The sequence below is a fragment of the Dermacentor variabilis genome, chromosome 4 (assembly GCF_050947875.1).
Source record: "Dermacentor variabilis isolate Ectoservices chromosome 4, ASM5094787v1, whole genome shotgun sequence".
Lineage (NCBI taxonomy): Eukaryota > Metazoa > Arthropoda > Arachnida > Ixodida > Ixodidae > Dermacentor > Dermacentor variabilis.
The window spans coordinates 85,916,195-85,935,454 of NC_134571.1; the positions used below are offsets into that span (position 1 = coordinate 85,916,195).

The window sequence follows — 19,260 nt, forward strand, 5'->3', positions numbered from 1 at the left end:
AAAAAAAAAGTAACTAACTATATACGCCATCACAACAGCTCATTACAGCCGGCTTTAAATGCAGTTGGAACTACAAGGAGTGTCCGGCGACGCCTTCCACGCACTACTCGACTACATGTACACTGGAAAGCTGCACCTGACGTGTCAAAACATCGGGAAGCTGTATGTTACCGCTAGCATCCTCAAAATAGCCAGCGTCAAGAAAAAGTGTGCAAGGGTAAGCATGTTGAAAGAAGAGTTGCTGCTGATCTGGTCGTTTGTGATAATTTCCGAGCGAAGTAACATTTTACCTTTTTTTTCTGTTTTTTTCTTCCCTGTAAACGGATAGTTGCGACACGACCGACACTTCGAGTGTCGTGAAAAAGTGACCGCTTTTTGTGTCTCTTTTCTGTCCGGCCTCTTGTTTCACACGCTGTCATTTGTCCATTATGAACGATTACGAGTAACTAGCCCTCATTTATCCTCTAGTGCAGGAATTAAATATGAATGGGTTTAAGAAATTGAATATGTAAGGTCGGCCAAAAATACGTAAAATTTATCGATGCTGGGCGTCCCGTGAGCCACAGGGCGCACATGGTAACATCTTCGTGAGAAAAACTGGGGCCAAAGTCACAAAGCTTTTCGTTTATAAGTGCCCTTTTCCGTTTGCTGGCCGCCTTCGCTAATAATAATGCGTTTAACATTACGGCTGGATAAAGTTTGCTCTTGTGAAATGGCTTAGATAAGAGCTCTTCTTTTTGTGTGCGTGTGCGCGAATACGCGTTTTCCTGGATTGCTATAGATACGCGTTCTTATTTTCATATCTCAACCCACCCCCCTCATAAAAAAGAACGAAAAAAAGAATACGAGGAAAGACCTGGCATTAGACTGTGCCTCCCTTTCCCCGATATTCTTTCGTAAGAGATATATGTACAAGGCTTTTTCTTTCTAACTTAAAGATGGTGGACGCCCGTTTCCGTCGCATGTTCTCGCACGTCCGATGCCTGCGCAGATCCTGACCAAGTCTCCGTACGACCCAAAGCACGCGGTGTACGTCTACGTTACGGCGCGCAAGTACGGCTTGGCGTCGGTGTGCAAGCGGGCCCTGAAGCTGCTGCACCACCGACTGGAAGAGACGGTCACGTGCAAGCCGTTCCTCGACCTGGACGTCAACCAGGTCTGCGAGGTGCTCTCGGGAAACACCGTCGGCGCCAGAGGGTGAGTCCAGCTGCTTCTCACCAGAACAGTCTCTACCTCGGTACATCATGGTCGAAGCTGCGATTTCCACTATGTACGATCACCTCTGTGACCAGGGTCTTGTTTGACATCGCACTCACTGGTGGAGCGGAGGGAGTGTTGTTCGAGCGTCGGAACACCCCACCACCACAGCCTCTCTTCCCAAGAGTTCGGTATACCAATAGGGGCTTGCGTTGAGGCAACCACCACACATGGTCCAGGCAGGCGACGCTGGTTTTAGGCTGCCATTACGGATAGTGGACACAACGTAGCCGGTCGTCATGCGATTGCCGCGTGCTGGAATGCGTCGGGCTGTCCCTGTAGCCTTCGTTCGCTAAAGTTTGACGTGCCGACCTATAAGCAGTGTGTCGTGAACTGTTTACACAGCTCCGGCCATAGGATGCATGATAAGTGCGCGACATTCATTACAGCCTTCGCTGCACCGATTTCACAGGCGAACTTGGCCGCTGTGTGGCCGCGCCGAACGTTCGTCTGCATTTCACACTAATTGTCACAGTTATTAAGGGCAACAGCTTCAATTCAGTATATCTAAAAGAAATTGTACAGTTCGCACGTGACTAGTTATCGCAGCGTCGTAATAAACAGCGCCCCTCACCTAAATCCTTATAAGGCGGCAGCGATCAATTCTTTAGCCGAGATTGAGAAATCTGGCAGCAGTAGTTGCGACATGCTGACCCGATTGCGAAGATGAAGACTGTGGCGTTTACGGGGCCACACTTCGGCCGTGCTAAACGACCGCGCGGGATTGCAACGCCTATACATGAGCCATCGCAGCATGCCGGACTGTTTTGTTTGCGTCGCAAATTTTCATGTAGTTTGCTCTGGTGAAATCCGGAGTGGCGTAAGGTTCGACAAAAAAGTCGTAGCTACTGCACTCAAGGCCTCTACTCGTCGCCGCTTTCGCCTTGTAGTTGTCAATGACGCGTTCGTGGGGCAGGCGCTGGAACATGCTAGAATACCACACCCGTCCAGTTGCGGAAAGCCAGCTTGCTTGTGGCGAACATGCATTGTTGTGGCGAACATGCTGTATGTGTGGCAGAATATCACAGCAAGTTCAATCAGGCCTGAGTTGGGAGCGTGCGGCCCACGGACAGTTTACTTCTTACCAAAAAAATCGCGAGGAAATATTTTTGAAAAAAAAAATGAAAAAGTACGGCAATTTTATTAACAAACGTTCTCTGTTTTGTTTCTCACTTTTTCTGTAGTTTCACTAACATTTTCTGTTGATGTCTTTTTTCAGTCATTTCATAGAAAAAAAATTTGCTCCCTTATGGGAGGTAACCTTCACCTCCCCTGATTACTGTACCTTTCATGGTAGATGAAAGAGTCAAATGCGGGTTGTAACAAATCACGCAGGCACACTACACCGAGCAAATGAGATATAGCAATACAGGGGGCGAGAAAGCACCCGGCACCACTCGACACATCCGAGTATCTACTCTACCGGAACTTGTAGCCATGCTCTGAGTGGCATGACTCGTGCGTAGATCAGACTGTAACTGTCACCGAAATTGTGACCAATTGGTTCACGCATACAAGATCAATTCGCCTGCAGTTATGTGGCTGCTGAAGCTGCACACAAATGTTAATTGAGGACACTAAACAGAGGAACAAATCTCATTTCGCTCACTGTACTGATGACACATTTTGCCCTTTACCCTGTAGAAACCATTTCTGTTAAAGTAAAAGGGAAACTAAATTTTTCAGTATAGCCAGAAAAAAAGATCCTTGTTAAATCAAACAATTTCGTTTTTTTTTCGTTGAAAGAAATTTTCTGTGGTAAGAACACACTGTCTTTTTCGTTCGTGTGTGTGTGTGTGTTTTGTTGTGTCCCATTTTTTTAGAGTGTACGCTAGTTCTGCTCTCGCAAGCACGTCTGTCCTTCCCCATGGTGGTGACAATGCAATGCTAGGTTGCGCGCGCACAGCGTTGTTTGCGTTATTCAAAATGCCTATAGCAACATCGTGAGAAAGGAAAAGAGCATACGATGATACTGAAAACACCCGCAACTCAGAGTCCTTGCTAAGCTTCTAATCAAAGGAACACCAGCACGTAGCTCCTACAAGACTCGGTATTAATTACACAGTTTAGCCCGTCTCTACACCGGTCGAGTGCTGGAGCTTCCTGTGACAGCAAGTGGGGTGGCGGCTGAACTGGAGAGTCAGATCGTTCGCGAGCTACGAGCATCCGACATGACGCAATTACCAATACATCGAGTAATCAGAAGAGCCGTTGACCGTCGACGTTGACACCGGGTGCCTCCAGTTCCAATGTGTGCAAGTGTATCTCCTTCCCGTGTGTACACTTCCCGAGCCCAGCGGAGAGGATAAAGGAACACTCCGTCGGAGCTATAGCGTGCCAATCGCTGCGAAACAGCAACGCCCCTCATTTGAGCGAGGTTCCCCGCAATGCGCGCAGTGAGATGGTGATGTTCTTGGCGGCCCTGCACTGGCTCAACCACAACTACCTGGAGAACGAGCCGTACGTGCTGAAGGTGATGCAGTGTGTGCGCTTCGGCACCATGAGCATCGAGGAGCTGCTGTGCTGCCTGCACCCGCCGCTCCTGCCCGGCATCATGGAGGTGCACGAGGTGCGCGCCCACATCCTGGCTGCCCTCTGGTGAGCGCGTTACGACGCCGGAAACGCCAATGCGGAAGAAGAAGAAAAAACGTTTATCTGGGGTAACGCATATGAGGCACTCGATGCTGTGTTTAGAAGAAAAAAAAAACTTTATTTCGCGAGTGATTAAGGTCATGTAAGAGTTCGACGCACTCTCTACTATCTACACAGCCTGCAAGATGCGCGTGTCCGGTGTACTGTAGTTGCACAAGACACTCACGAAACACGAGCTTGATTTGCATAGTCATAGGCTTGCATATAGGCACTCACGTGGATGCAACAACGTGTGCAGAGGTCAAGACACTTGCCCATAGAAAGCGCGAGGCGCGTGCTCCTGGCTGTGCTGGCGACATTAGCGATAACGAGGGTTCTGCGTCTTCGAATTTATCTGAAAGAAAACTCTGAATTTGAGGGCACGTAGCCTTGAAATCCTCGGAATGGTTTTCTTGTTCCTCGTACTTGCCAACGCATTTCGCCGTGAACACCGCAATGCGTTGCAGCTTCCGGAAAGGCCACACGCCGAAGCGCAACAAACTGGGCTGGATGTATAAAAACATAGCCAAAACCAGTTTCCTCGCTAGGAAGTACACGAACAGAGCACTACTCGCCGCGCTGCATTGACCCGTTAGGCGACGCCACACTCGAATTTCCTCTTATTTCCTCTTTGTCAGGACGCACCATGAACACACGCATACCTCTCCTGGATGAATGCCACGAGTGTGTCCTTTGTAACGGGAAAGCGGCTTTGAGCAACCAAGGGGCGCTATAACGTAAAGCTATTCCAAGCTTTTCTATTCCCATTCTGCAATCAGCACTCCTCGATTGGTCAAAAACTTTTTTGGACCAGCCCCACTTCGCCGGTCTATCGCGCGACCCCATGAAAACCGCCATCGGCCGCCGTCTGATATGACGTGTACACGCTGATTACGCATGCTTAAACTAAACAAAAGGAAAATAATTATTTCCGATTCGACGCCTTTTTCGCCATTAGTCCTCTGCTATTGGTCAAAACATTTCGGGCCGCGCCTACTGCGCCTGTCTGTCGCACGACGTCAGACAACCGCGAGAACTCGCCGCGTCAAAGTGACATGTACGCGTTAAGGATGCATTACTATGCCGAACAAAACTTAAGTTTTTCCTGAATAGCCGGAGACTTCCCGTTTCTAAAGGAATAGAAGATGGCTGCCCGCCGATCGCTCAGACACTGGCTGCTCGCACCTAGCGGAGAGCATTGGTTTATTTGCGTATAATAAAACTTCTAATTTTATAGGTTATTTAATGACTGGTTATGAGAGCGCCGGCATTTGCCGGATGTCATCTGGCATGGACTTTGTGCAGTATCAGGCATGTGATGCGAAATAAGTTGTTGAACCGACGGTGTTCTGGCGCATACACGCCGACGACTGGCCTTTCATTTCACGTTGTGCACTGTATGTGCTAGCCTACCCAGTATATAGTGCGAACGTGGAAAAGGCGTTCTCTATAAAGCCAATGCGTCCTTCAAAGCATAAAGACACATTGGAATTGTTTGTTCCAGACTCCAGTGCTGTGTATGTTCAGTGTAGTGAACAAGGAAAAGCGTGCCACGATTGAGCATTGCAAACATTGAAACGTATGTTTGTATATATTACAAGTTGTAAACAGCAACAATGATCCCGGAACCAGTTGCTCAATTCATCTGTTTCAGTACTGACAGTGTGTTCTTGTATTAGAGAACAGTTGCCTAAATTTTTGAAGAAATAAATAAAAAACCCCAAAAAGCTCCGATTTCGAGTCTTGTTCCTGTATGCGTATTTGAAACGCGCCGTAGAAGTTTGAATTTCCTTTGAAAAGTGTTAACTCCGGAAAACAAACTACCAATTTGTACAAAAATAAATTCCGAAAACTCAGAGCGCTATAGCGATAACACGTAGTTCAAAACTGGCTGGATTTGGCCAAGCACGGCAATTTTTGCGAGATGCTTTGACTCCTCTCGTCCTGCTTCCCGCCCAATGCTTTGGCAGCTACTTTGGCCTACGGGAGCTCGTTCTATACAAGTGTCTTGACCATACAAATGATGTGTTACAGATATGCACACGTGTACAAGGGTTGCGAGGCAAATACCCATATGTAGTGCATTGCACGCTCTATCGACACAAAACCGAGGCATTAAATAAGTGCACTCAATGTGTATACATGGTATTGCGGCCGATAAGAATCGGTGCGTCCGCCTACCGAAACCGGGCATGCGAAAAACAATAATCACGCTCCCGTCAGAGACGGACACCAAAGGACAGGGCCACAGCTGAAGGAATTCCTCTTGGTCGAAGAATAGCTTTGCTCCCAAAATAGAAGATCGCAACGCACCCGCTCTCATATAAAAGAGAGAGAGCAGGGTGACGCGGCAACCACCTCGCAGCGGTTGCGCCATAGGCAGAACGCACCGACAACAACGAGAAGGCGCGCGAAGCGTCCCCGCAAACACCTGCCAGAAGAAATGAAAAGACCGCGAAATCCGGCGTGCACGGCCCTTCAGGATACCTGAGCAACGCCACATTACCTCGTAGCGTACTGATTCGACTCCTGAGGAGGTCAGTTCGGACACGTTGCTGACTAGACCATTCTCCACTGTTATATATAGGCGGTTGAGTGCGCACCCCACCCAAAGCGCAGGCATGAAGTCAGTGAGACGGACCTGTAGAACAAACGCCGTTAGCACTCCCAACGACACATGAATGGAGCGAGCATGACGTCCTGGAAGAACTAATGGAAGCAGTAAGGTCGCTGTTGTGAGCGATGAGATTGTTAAGTACGTCTACTCCTGGACAGGTCAACTACACATGGCCATAAAAAAAGTCACATTTGTTGCATAGAATACCGGGAGCATTAATGACTAAGGGTCCCTGTTGAGATGAACTGTTGATATGCAATATGTGCCTTGAAGAGAGAGAGATAATAAACGTTTAGTAATGTGAATCAGTAAGAAAGGGTGCCTCTTTGTTCACCCGCGGCGGGTGACCTCGTCAGCCCAGATAGCCATTGGCCTTTTGCTGCTTCCCTGGCCTGGTTCACCAGCTTGCGCTGCTCCTTCAAGCCTTAAAGTAATTAGTTACAAGTTAATTTGCGAATTTTCGTTAATGCATTTTGATTTTCCGTTGAAGTAATGCCCACCTCATCCAGTAACCCAGTTGAAGGGTTAGAATTTTACTATCTGCCACAGGCAATTCTTAAAAATTAGGTACCGCTAAAGAAATAAAAAAACCTGGTGAAGGCAAAAGGCACGGATTTAGCGAAGCATAAGAAAAACTCGGGTATAGTGAAGGAATTGCTCCGGATAGAGTGAAGCGTTTGCAAAGTTTTCGGTAGATTTCGGGCAGCGGCAAACGAGATTCCTTGAAATGGCGAATGTCTTTGACCACGCCCTGAAATAGTTTGCTGTCTTGAATGTATGAGTTGCTCGTATTTCCACATCTGCGAAGGTTCGTTTGAGACGAACGCCAGCCCAAGCCTAGGGACGAACACTGGAACAGCGCATGCGATAAGCTATTTGATAGGGCCACCCTAAGCGTGAGTGCCCCATTTCTAAAGCTCCCTATTGATGGCGCATGACACCGATTCAGCTACAAGGTTGCGGCTATGTACAACCAGCAGCACCTATTCCCCGCGCCACAGCTCAAGGCGCGGTACTTCAAGCTGGATGGACCAATCACGCTGTGGGTAAGCATAAATGTGTTTGTTCTTTAGTAATTTTTGTCCTACTCTGAATGTTCAGTCTATACCTACTTTTTGCATGAAAACAGTATCACCCTTCAGCTAGGGGTGAAAGAACGCTGTCGTTCCATTTAACAGTTTCATAAAAGCTTTCTTGTAGCAGGTTGGGGTGATCTTAACTTTGGGGTGATCCTAAAAAAAATCTTAGCAGATTTTTTTTAGGGACGGATATCTCGAAAATGATTCCATTCTTAGTATTTCTGCCACACTGGCATGACTTTTCACTGCTGCTCTGCTCTACTTCACTTTTTCAATTACAATATGTTCATTAAAGGGCGTAATGAATAATTATTTAATGGCTCAGTTTAGTTGTTACCTGCAAATCTCAGTTTCTAATGCAGGCAAATTCCCCGTTTTCCTCAAATCCACCAGGAAAGGCAGGAAAGCGCTATTTGTCCCGCACTACTACATTTTAATCTGAACGAAAAATAACCCGGACAACGAAATCAAGACGGCCTGCAATAAGCATATAGATAATCTATGAACCGCTTAAATTAGCTGTTATAAGACTGTTCACCTATACTTATTTTTTTAGAATACCATTACTGCAAAACTGTGTATGCACCTTTATACCGCTTTTGTGCTGTTCTGCGAGTTTGTCAAATGGCCACAGACGGTCGCCACACAGATGGGGGCATTAATCAAAGCCTCACGGGTTCCACTTGAGCAAACAACTCGTTGACTCGGTCTCCTCAGCGCAGGCCCTTCAAAAGTGCCTTATCAACCTTTCCTTTCACTATACTCACGAATTACGTAACGAACGATAAATCGACGCCTGTACTCACGAACAAGGCCGTTCGTCGCCTAATATAATCAGAACGAAAATAAACCCCCAGTGACTGCCCCTTCAATCCCTTACATGCTACCGTTATCTTGGCATTCATATAACTAACGATCTTTCTTGGAAGCAGCATGTACAATACCCAATTTCTAAAGCTAACCGCTCCTTAGGATACTTGAAGAGAAGTTTTTCGCTTGCACCTGTTTCATTAAAACGCCTGTTGTACATAACTTACGTCCGCTCCCAATCAGACTGTGCCTCATCCGTTTCGTATCCTCATTAGATCACATTAATTAACGAAATCGAATCAGTACAAAATCGCTCTGTTCGTTTCATCCTAGCTAACTACCATCGCATTGCTAGTGTTACAATAATGAAGAGTACACTTCAAATCCCAATATTATCTCTTCGCAGAAAGGAATCGCGCATTTGCCTTTTCCATAACATCTACTACCACAACGCATCTCTTCGCCCTATTTGGATCCACCTTGCGCCTTGTTATTCGGCTCGTCGTGATCACGTACATAAAGTTAACGCACCCCGTCATAACACCGTCGCGTGCTCACAATCATTCCTTCCTAGGTCTTCAATCGACTGTAATAATCTACCTACATCATTAGTAAGCATTAGTAAGCAAGATATAATTACGTACTGATTCGCGGGCTTTGTCTGCCTGGTAAAGTGTAGTCTTTGTGTACTTAATTACTTCATATTATGTAAGTGTCTTTTTCCGGTTGTTATGTATATATTACTAGTTATTTTTTTCAATATCTTCCTTTGTTCCCTGCACTGTGAATTCCTAGAATTAATCCTGTATTTTTTTTACTCTTGCAATGTATTCTCGCCCCTCCCCTCTGCAATGTACAACTATGTACCTTGAGGTTTTGGAATACATTATTTAACCGCGCAAACGACAACGGACGAAGAAGGAAACAGACAGGACATAATCACATACACAGGACATAAACGACATCCGTCCGTTGTCGTTTGCGCGGTTACTTAATGCGTTTCAATATCGACCATCAACTAGCCCGCCTCTCCTTGTTAAGTATGTTACCTTGAGGGGCTCACAAATGAATAAATTGCGTGCTTTAACGCCCCGAAACCGCACTGTGGGTTAGAGGAACACCGCGGGATAAGCTGTGGGTTGATTTTTACCACAAGGTTTTCTTTAACGTTCACCTGAATCTAAGTACAAGAGCGCTTTTGCAATTTCATTCCCAATCAAAATGTAACCACCACCCCGGCCGGGGATCAGTGAAGATCCCGCAATTAATTAATCCGTTACATTCGTGCTGCTCAGATGATCTGCTGTGCCTCGCCGTTCTGGCTAGCTGGCGTACCAGTGCGTCTTTAATACGTACATAAATAAGTGTGTGGGTACAAACGAACTTAACGCTTTATTTCACTGGCTTCATGCCCGTCTCAGGACCTCAACTTATTCAGCACAATCAAGAATCCGCCCGCAGCAGCGCCTCCTGTCACGTATCCGAAGTACCTCAACGATGCCAGCGCCAACATCCTTCGGAAAGCACCGCCGCTCACCATACAGGTATACATGGGCAACGACTGATAACCTCTCTCTCTCTCTCTATCTATCTATCTATCTATCTATCTATCTATCTATCTATCTATCTATCTATCTATCTATCTATCTATCTATCTATCTATCTATATCTCTCTCTCTCACACACTCACACACACACACACACACACACACACACACACACACACACACACACACTCACTCACTCACTCACTCGCTCACTCACTCACTCACTCACTCACTCACTCTCACTCTGATATTCCACAATAGGAGGGGTTTTGGGTTTAAATAACATCCATTTTCATTTGTGGTTCACTCGTGTTCCGGCTGTTGTGCATTTGTGGGCGCAGTTTATCCCTAGCTTTCCTTGCATCTTCATTTTTCGGATGCTCTGATTTTGGGCATAAAGTGTGTGTGTTTCCCAACTACAAATGGTAACTTTATGTTCACATGAAATCAATAGGTATGTATGAATCGGTGAAAAAAAATGTAGCAGAAAACATATAAGATTATCGTCAACGTCAGCGATAACTTTAATGTGTGGCTTGCTGAATATCCCCAGGCCATCCGGAAGTCGCGACACCTTATGGGTGCATCAGCAGGCCTACGAAGTGGCAATCCAACTGTCAACCACAATGCCGAATAAAACCATGATATAGTATAATATATTGTTGTAATCACCGGTGTCGCAGCACCCCAGTTGAAACTACGTAGCAGTTCTCCCCCCCCCCCCCCGCTCCAACCCCACTCCTAATATCCTGGCTGAAACTTCGTAGAAATGGCTATCTATCAAGCTGCCGCGCTCGGCGAACAGTTGTAAATGATGGAGCGCTACCGATTTAACGCAGTTAAGGCTAAGTACCCCTTGTGTCACCTTGGCACATTCAGTCTATTCGGATTGATCAAGGAACGAGCGCGTAACAATAATCACATACTCAGTGACCTAAGTTTGTATACTAGGCCAAACAGCAGCCAGCAGCAAGTTGTGTATTCAGACCCAGTGACCCATGTATGTTGTATGCTCGGCATGATAGAAGCAAGCACATACCTGGAAACCCAAATTGACTCTTCTCCCATAAACGGTGAGAAAGATACCAACCGCAGAGTGGGTGGAAAAGGCCAGAAAGCGCTATCGCTTCAAAAAAAATTCTGCACTTGAGTTGTGGAATGTTCTATAAACAGCCGATGAAACGGCCGTGACAGACAGTTGGTGGACTACGTAAGGTCCTCGTACCATGGTTAATAGGGCCTATAAGGTACATGTAAGGTACTATATAAGGCAAAGGCACTGTATAGATATTGAACTGCGTGTAGGCGTGTGTCTTCGCACATTTAATCAAAAGTAGTTTTCGTGATCGCTACACCGGGCGTTTCGGGAAAAACTGAGTAATTCCTAAAAGCAATAAACTACAGATGAAAGGGTGATTACAATGGTGACACATTACTGAAACACCTAATAATAGAGGGAGAAGAATCTACATGGAAACAAAGTAGTCAATCTAACATTTATAAGTGGTCGGCGAGTGTCTAACTTATCTGTTTACTGGGGATTTTGGAGACTCAGTACGGCGGGAGCTCTGGATTAATTGAACACACGGAGCTCCTTAACCTGCGCCATTAGGCAGGCTATACTTTAGTTAGTATTCCGTCATAATTCTGCCTTTGCGATCTCAATCCAAACTCTACCTTCGGCATTCGACCGACGTAATGATTTCGTGAGAGCTGCCACGTATCTCGACGACCACGAGTTCAGAAATTTCTAATATGCGTTGTGCTTGCTCTATTTTCTTTTTTTTTAGATCCCTCTCTATGGACCGTACATAATGAAGCTGAGCGCCGAACCGCGCCCACTCGTTGGAGGTTCAATACTATGGGCGTGTCATGTCATGGCTGCGCAGCCTTCCTGACTTTCTTTTTTCTTTTTTGCATGTCCCCTCTCGTGGAATCGTCTATCATTTCGTGACCCTTACAGGTTTAACGATTGCGAACAGACTATGCCACGCTCGGCTATTCTCTCTGCAACTAACATTGGCAACATCTTCGCCCTTCTTCGTTTTGTTTAGCGCTGTGATTGGAAGATATAAACAAACTATATTATTAGAGCGACACTAAACTCCAAAGCAGTTCTGACTGCAGAAACATTCTCTCAAAGTTGGGACAAGAGAAACCCTAAAGAGCTTCCTTCAATTTCTAAGTCGCAGTGTGGTACCTGGTTTAGTCGTGTATCACGGCAACCCTGAATGAATCTGTTGAGAGAAAACGCCGCATCGACAACTAAGGGTTAGATGGGCCAACTTAGGTTGCACCGCCAGAGGAAGCGACAGTCACTCTTCTAGGCTCTTCTAAACAAGCAAGGAACGCCGCGATTGTGCTAGTCTCGCAGACTAGGGCCATCGCTGACCGCGTATTACTCGCACGCCTCCTTTCCACAAGAAGACACAGTTTGCAACCCATCGAGGCTCAGCCATTTTTCCTTAAGTCCCCCCTCAAACGTCCCCATCTTCTCATTCTTCTCTCGCACATTCACGTGGCACCGGTTCACAGCAACACTTGCGACTGCACAGTTTCCAGCGCAGCGGGAGCCTGTGTTCCACGGCGATCCCTTGGCCGACTACCTGCTCCGCAACCGGGCAGAGATCCCGCTGTCGGCGTGGAGCGACGACCCGTACGAGGGCCTCGGCGCCTGCGGCTCGGGAGCACACGCGCGCGACCCGCGCTCGCCGGTGTTGCTCGTCGTGGGTGGTTTCGACCCGGACGCACCAGGCGACACCGCCGTCGGTACGTGTGCACAGCAGCGTCCAAACTTTTTTGTTATATATTCGAATGGCGGGCTCGGGAATGCATAACCGATGCATTTTGGACGAATGGCATTTTTAAAAAAAGATTATCGGGTGTTACGTGCCAAAACCACGATATGATTGTGAGGCACGCCGTACAGTGAGCGGGGCTCCGGATAATTTTCGTCCACCTTGGGCTCTCTGATGTGCTCCCAATGAACAGTACACGGGCGTCTTGCATTTCGCCCCCGTCGAAATGCGGCCGCCGCGGCCGGGATTGGATGCCCCGGCCTCGGAATTAGTAGCGCAGCGCCATAGCCACTACGTCACCACAGCGGGTATAGACGAGTCGGACCCATTTCGCTTTGAGGAAAAGGAGTTCAAGAAAAATGCGGAGATGAAAGCAGGGAAAGAGAATGCGCACCCTGCGTTGTTTCCGTCCTTGTGAATTTTCGCGCCGCGATTATTCAAAGGGAATGTTGGCGGAGAATTTCCTGATCGTAGCGTCACCTGCAGGCCTCGAGAAAGCACTGTGCGAAGCGTGAAACGAGCACCTACCACCTCATTCTCAGATTAGAAGTCATTTCAAGCACGCAAGCTGTGTCACCGCTACAATCAGAAGCGCACCGATCGCGCTTCTTAAACAAGCGTGCTTTAGTCTGCGCTGTCACACGTAAAAGCAGGCAGTTTTGTGTTGCCCGGCCGCGCAGTGCTTTTGCGAGGCGACCTGCTTAGCTGCCGTTACTGCCAAGCAGCGAGGCTAACAGTAGCAGTCTGCTGATTTTCTGTGCTAAATCCGAGGTCAGCATGTGAGCGTCACACGGTAAAAGATGCGACGCCTTATGATGCGTTAGCATTCTTAGGGTACTTCACGCAGTTTTTAGGGGCTATGTGTTTATCAAACTTTATCTATCTTTGTATCTACGTATCTATGTTTGTATCTAATCGTCTTCCCGCCTACCTGGCTCACTGGGTAGTCAGTGGTCGAATGGGCGGCGCATCGGGCTGCTGTGTTGAGGTAACAGGGTCCGAAACTGACCATCGAACCAACTTGAGTCACTCAGTATGTGGCAATGTGTACATACGTGCCGCTTTTCAATGAAGCTCTTTCACGCCGACATGGGTCACTGTAGACGCAGGACTGGGTAGGTGCCGCTGTTGGAATAAACTCTCACGCCAACTTGGCGTAGTGTGTATGGGCCTCTTTGTCTGTGCTAGCCTCCAATGAATGTCTTTGATGGTAACTTGAGTCACTGAATATGTCTCAGTAGATCTGTTCCGCCCTTCAATGGGCGTCTTTGACGCCAACTTTGGTAACTAGGTATATGCCACTGGGAATGTGTCGCTCTACAATGGCAAAAAAAAATATTCCTTAACTTTATCCGACATTGAGCCAAATTGAACTCACGTCACACGGTTTCCTCAAGGACAGCAACCCGACGCACTAGCAAGCCACGTCACAAATGCACTGGATATGTGCCACTTATCAATGAACGTCTTCCACGTCAACGCATTAACGAGCTGCGCCATGAATGCACTGGGTATGGGCCGTTCTTCAATGAACCTCTCGCCAGCTTGGGTCCCTGAGTATGTGCCACTGAGCGTACGGCAAGCGAGGGAACAATTCTCAGCGTTCGCAGGCACCAGCGTGCCGCGCTTTTAGTCTCGGAAACTAGAGCGACGCTGTCACACATGTTGTGGGAGTGTCGGGTTACATCAGCTACAATGGCAGTAGCTCCGGAAGCTCTTGCGTCAAAGTGGGCCGCCGCTCTGCGCAGCTCCAACCTCAAGACACAAGAGTGGGCTGTCCAGCAAGCCCGAGAGGCGGCGACGAGGCAAGGCCTCGAAGTCCCCTCATGGGAGACCTGAGCCCGGGTCATCAAATTTGCCGGATTCAGAATAAAGTTGTTTCCATCCATCGGAGGCTCCGTGCAGAGTTCTAGAAAGTGCCACTAAAGGGCGCAGCGAGCACAGAAAGAAGTGCAAGAGGAAAGCCCGTTTGCTGCATGACGCCTTTCTCAACATTCGCACGCACCGGCGCGCCATGCATTTCGGAGGCCATCCCGGGCTTCGCTGGGGCGGCGCTAGATGGTGCCGAGTGCTCTTAGGGAAGCGCGAAAGAGGAATCCCGCTGCAGTACACGACTCATGCATAACTCGTTTCGCAGATGGCAGTACGTTGTGTGGCTATATTGATTCAATGCTAGCGTATTGCTATCGACAGACACCTTTAGATGGGTTTTGCCGCAATATTTTTTTTTTAAGTCGCATGCCTCTACCCTTGTCATACGCAACCGTGCTCTTGTTCCGGCAGTAAATCAACTCTCCCACCCAAACAAGAGTTTGTCACGTTGGTTGTCTGTGGCTCGCTACGCCACATCGCTAATTCTTAGCCTTTCTCAAAGCAGCTTAACTTGTGTGGTTCGGCTTGCACATTTTTGCATCGTTGCAATGCTATCGGGTAGCTCTAAAAACTTTATCGTCGCTTCCGACTGTGTTTGGCTCACATTTGCCAATCTATGGACTGTTCTACATTGAGGTGCCTTCGTACTGAACTTTATACTATACCTCCTGTCTATGCGTCTCACCTGTCATGTATTCGCTATGTCAAGTTGGTCGCACAGCTATCCACGAGTCAATGCGCCCATGCGGGAAACGGTGCGCAACGTCGTGAGGCTAGAGCACGTAGCCGCTACGGCCACCCTATGTCCCGACGGTGCAGTGTCCATCCAAACGAATGGGCTTGGAAAAGTATGCTTTCCCCCGTATTTTCTCTTATTGTGGAGAAGCCAGCTTTACAGTACGATTTTCTAGTGAACACACGTAGGCATGACCATTTTTAATAACAACTTACAGGTGTTACCATGTTCTCAGGAGTGGCCAGAACAATATCCACTGTTGCACCAACCGTAATACAGGTGGCGTAACCATGGCTACGACTAACCAGACGTGTATTCCAGGTTTCAGCCCTGCAGTGAAAGTTGGGAGTTATTGCAGGTAGCTTAAAGGGTACTCTAAGGAGGTTGCAGAACTGGAAGATTTAAGGTGGCTTGGAAGGCTGCCACAGTATAATTCAACTACTGGAGTTACATTCTTCATTGTATGCCTAGAAGCGCCATTGCCTTTCAAGTTTTCTTCGAAGCTCCACCCCTTTTCGCGCCCCGAGTGTAGCGACGATAAAGCCGGCCGTTAGGATGACGTCAACACAGGGGTCCCGCGCGCGTTGTACTTGAATCGCGCGCCTCGCCGATACCCACGATGACGTTGCGATCGTCTTCGTAACGTCAGAGCCGGTTAACTGACCCGCGGCGTCGACCGCAAACGCTGCTACTCGTTTTGGCTCGATTAAAAGCTGTTTGCGGTGAACTGTGGCCTGTTAAACTACGATTTTCGTATTCAGGGATGGAAAAACTATAGTATTTAGCTAGAAGCTCACTTTTTTAAGTGCTTCAGCTTCCTTTTAAGGCGATTGAGCAGTATTGCTCAAATTCTAGCACTCGTATTCTACTGTAAGGTTCCTCCATTCAATGATCCACCTCGACTCGAGAAAGTTGGTCGCAGCGTCGCCCCTCGGTAGCAGTGGTCGTTGCGCTTCAATGACACTATACGGTCATTATTGAGAAGCGTAGTGGCTTCTTCGACTGAGGTGCGCGTTGTGCTCAACTCTGTGAAGTGGAGGAAGAGCTTGGAGTCGAGGACCGTTTGAGAATACGAGGGCAGGTCTCGCCACGAGTAATATTCAGAAGGCAATCTACATGCGCTATATTATAGTCGTCTAGCTTTATTAGCGAAAATATTATTCGTAACATCCTCCCATATTAACATAATCTGATCATGAAAGGGAACTTTTTAATCCATCAGTCATTGAGAAAGACCGCCCCGGAAAGATGCGGGTCCTGAGTTCAATCCCCGGACCAGGACAAACTTTTCTTCAACTGAGAAGCTATGAGAAACCGTAGTTTCCTTTGTTCGTTTGTATCTTTGTGTTTCAGGCAGGTAGATGATAATATTCCCTTTCATGAATCTTCTTTCACCTTGAAGGCTTTTGCCGAAGCGATAATTCCCCTAGGCATGTGGTTTTTATGAAAAATCCCTTGTTATTCTTAGTCGTTTTAGATAGTCTACGGCGCATATCGGTTTATTTAATCAAGGTAGCCTTCTTCCTTAAAACTGCGTGCATTTTCCCCTTCGCAGGTACCAAGATTCTTCGGTACCACGTTGAAAAGAATGTCTGGGAAAAGTTAGAAAGTTTCCCGATGCCCCGGCATCACCACTGTGCTGTGCTGCATAGAGACAAATTGTACATCACAGGTAAGCACGAAGTAACCTGTCCATTTTTTTTTCCTTTCTTTCATCTCACAATATCAATTATCCAAACTATTCGCTCAGTGGCTACAACTCACAGAAAAATATTCACTGTGACGCAAGCTTATTAAGAAAGTCTGTGATCGTTCCTCGTCGAGGTATTTCACTGTAATAAATAAATTAGCGTGGCCTTTGGCTTGCTTGACATTGGGAATTGGAATTAGGTACCATTGACTCCGCCATCTAGGTGTCGAAGGTGCAGGAGATGAAATTTTCGGTGTGATTTTTTTTTTTTGTGGCATGCCTATGCGGCATTTCACTTTAATCAAGCTCTTTGTAGGAACTGAGCACTTTCTACTAATTTCGTTGCTTCGCTGCCAACACCATCACCAAATGAAATAAAGTGCTGGAACTTCGCCGGGAGTAAGCCTTTTCATTCCGCGTTCTCCATCTTTGGCACACATAAAATTATGAGCAGGTCGGCTGCCGGAACCACAAGTTTTGCAATATTCGATGCTATGATATTCACATCTTTTGTCGAATATTGTTGACTAGCAGGGCTTGGGCTGCAATCACCCAGCTAAAGTTTACTCAATCTATCTTTCTTTGGCACAGAAAAAAAAAAGCCATATAGTTTAGCGTGTGGGTCCGTCACTTTAACTTTTTTTTTCGACCGATCGCTGCGCAAGTAATGCACAACCGAGTAATAAGTGTCAACTCGCAGGAGGCTACGATAACTACCAGACGACACAGTCGAATCTGGAGCCGACCAGCGTGTGCTTCTCGTACGATCTCACGAAGAAGCTATGGCAGCCGCTACCCAACATGGCGCGCAGCAGGGCGTACCACGCCGCTGCCTGCTTCGACGGCACGCTCTTCGTAGTCGGGGGCAGGAGCTCAAAGGGAGAGTGAGTGAGCCGACGATTCGGCCCTCACGTGCGCCTACTGCATGCAAAATACTCCGCGCACGCGTAGACTGAGTTCAAAGCTGCCTTCGACACGCGTTTGCAAAACATAAGAACATGACTGTTTGTTTTCAAAATCAACGGAGATGAACGCAGTTATGGCACGCAGAGCCTTTTTAGAACACTTTGAGGTTGGCAACTTGAGTGCGCTAAATAGGAACACCGCGGTTTCTGGTGCAGGCGCGGGAGAGGAAGGAGGCAGGGAACAAAAAAGAGAGGCTGGCTATTAGGTGGAAGAAGAAAAACAGAATATCTAGACCTGCGCGAAACTTTTGTACCCACAGCTCACAAGCAGCGAAATCATAACGTGACTATACGAATACGCGACCGCGCGCACATGCTGTTTAATGCTCGGATCGGCACACACAGCTACCACTCTAAAAGGTAGTCAATTATGCTGCGTACATGGTTAGAAAAAAATTGTTTACTGGCGTGACAACGCCCTGCAAATCAGCTGGCACCCAACTCTAACGCTTTGAAGGAATTATTGACTCTCTCCTTTATTTTCTTCTTTTTTCTTATTCACATCTTTATTGTTACTTCAGGTGCTTGTGAGCGACGACGTCATTGCTGTTGCGTGCTCTCAACAAGAAGCCTTGAAATTTCCAGTCTTCAAGCATTTCCGCGTTAAATACAGATGTGCATGCATAAAACTCCTTCATAAGAGAACAAAAGTACGGCGCCGACTTCTTTGTAATAATCATCATTAAGTTAGGCCGTTACACGCGCACCTTACGAATAAAGCTTAGGAAAAAAACTTGCGAATACTCCATTTATATTTGAACAACATCATTTTCAAAGACCGTCCGGTTGCTTTTTCTGCGATTTTGCGTCTAACTAGAGAGTCGCTTAACGCAACCTTCTCCCCCGCGGCCCCACGCAGGATCCTCTCCTCGGTGGAGGCGTTGTGCCTGGAAGAACGGCGCCAGTGGCAGGAGTTGCCATGCCGCCTGTGCAGGCCTCGCATGGCGGCAGGCAGCACGCAGATGGGCGGCCACCTCTGGCTCGCCGGCGGGCTCACCGACTCCCGAGCAGGACTCGTGGTCATCTCGGACGTCGACTGCTTCGACCCGAGCAGTTGCGAGTACGCACGGCCATTTCCCATTCGATTTTTTTTTCCTTCTTCGCCCGAAGTTACAGAGAGTTCGTGATGACGTAGGCATCGCTCGCATAACGTTGAGCCGCACCTCTGCCTTTGCAGCTAAATTAAACTGCAGGGGTGTCTGGTTATGAGGCACGCCGTAATGGGGGACTCCGGATTAGTTTTGACCACTTAAGGCTC

General features: G+C 47.5%; 1 protein-coding gene across 1 annotated transcript in view; it reads left to right on the top strand.

Moving 5' to 3' along the window:
• The window catches only part of LOC142578264 (uncharacterized), a 36,092-nt gene that overhangs the window by 11,269 nt on the left and 5,563 nt on the right, over nt 1–19,260 (top strand). The window contains exons 5-13 of the mRNA XM_075687665.1: nt 65–217; nt 992–1,197; nt 3,655–3,855; nt 7,455–7,551; nt 9,816–9,938; nt 12,497–12,710; nt 16,903–17,019; nt 17,738–17,921; nt 18,862–19,062. Coding sequence (XP_075543780.1) covers nt 65–217; nt 992–1,197; nt 3,655–3,855; nt 7,455–7,551; nt 9,816–9,938; nt 12,497–12,710; nt 16,903–17,019; nt 17,738–17,921; nt 18,862–19,062 — 1,496 coding nt within the window. The remainder of the gene's footprint in view (nt 1–64; nt 218–991; nt 1,198–3,654; nt 3,856–7,454; nt 7,552–9,815; nt 9,939–12,496; nt 12,711–16,902; nt 17,020–17,737; nt 17,922–18,861; nt 19,063–19,260) is intronic.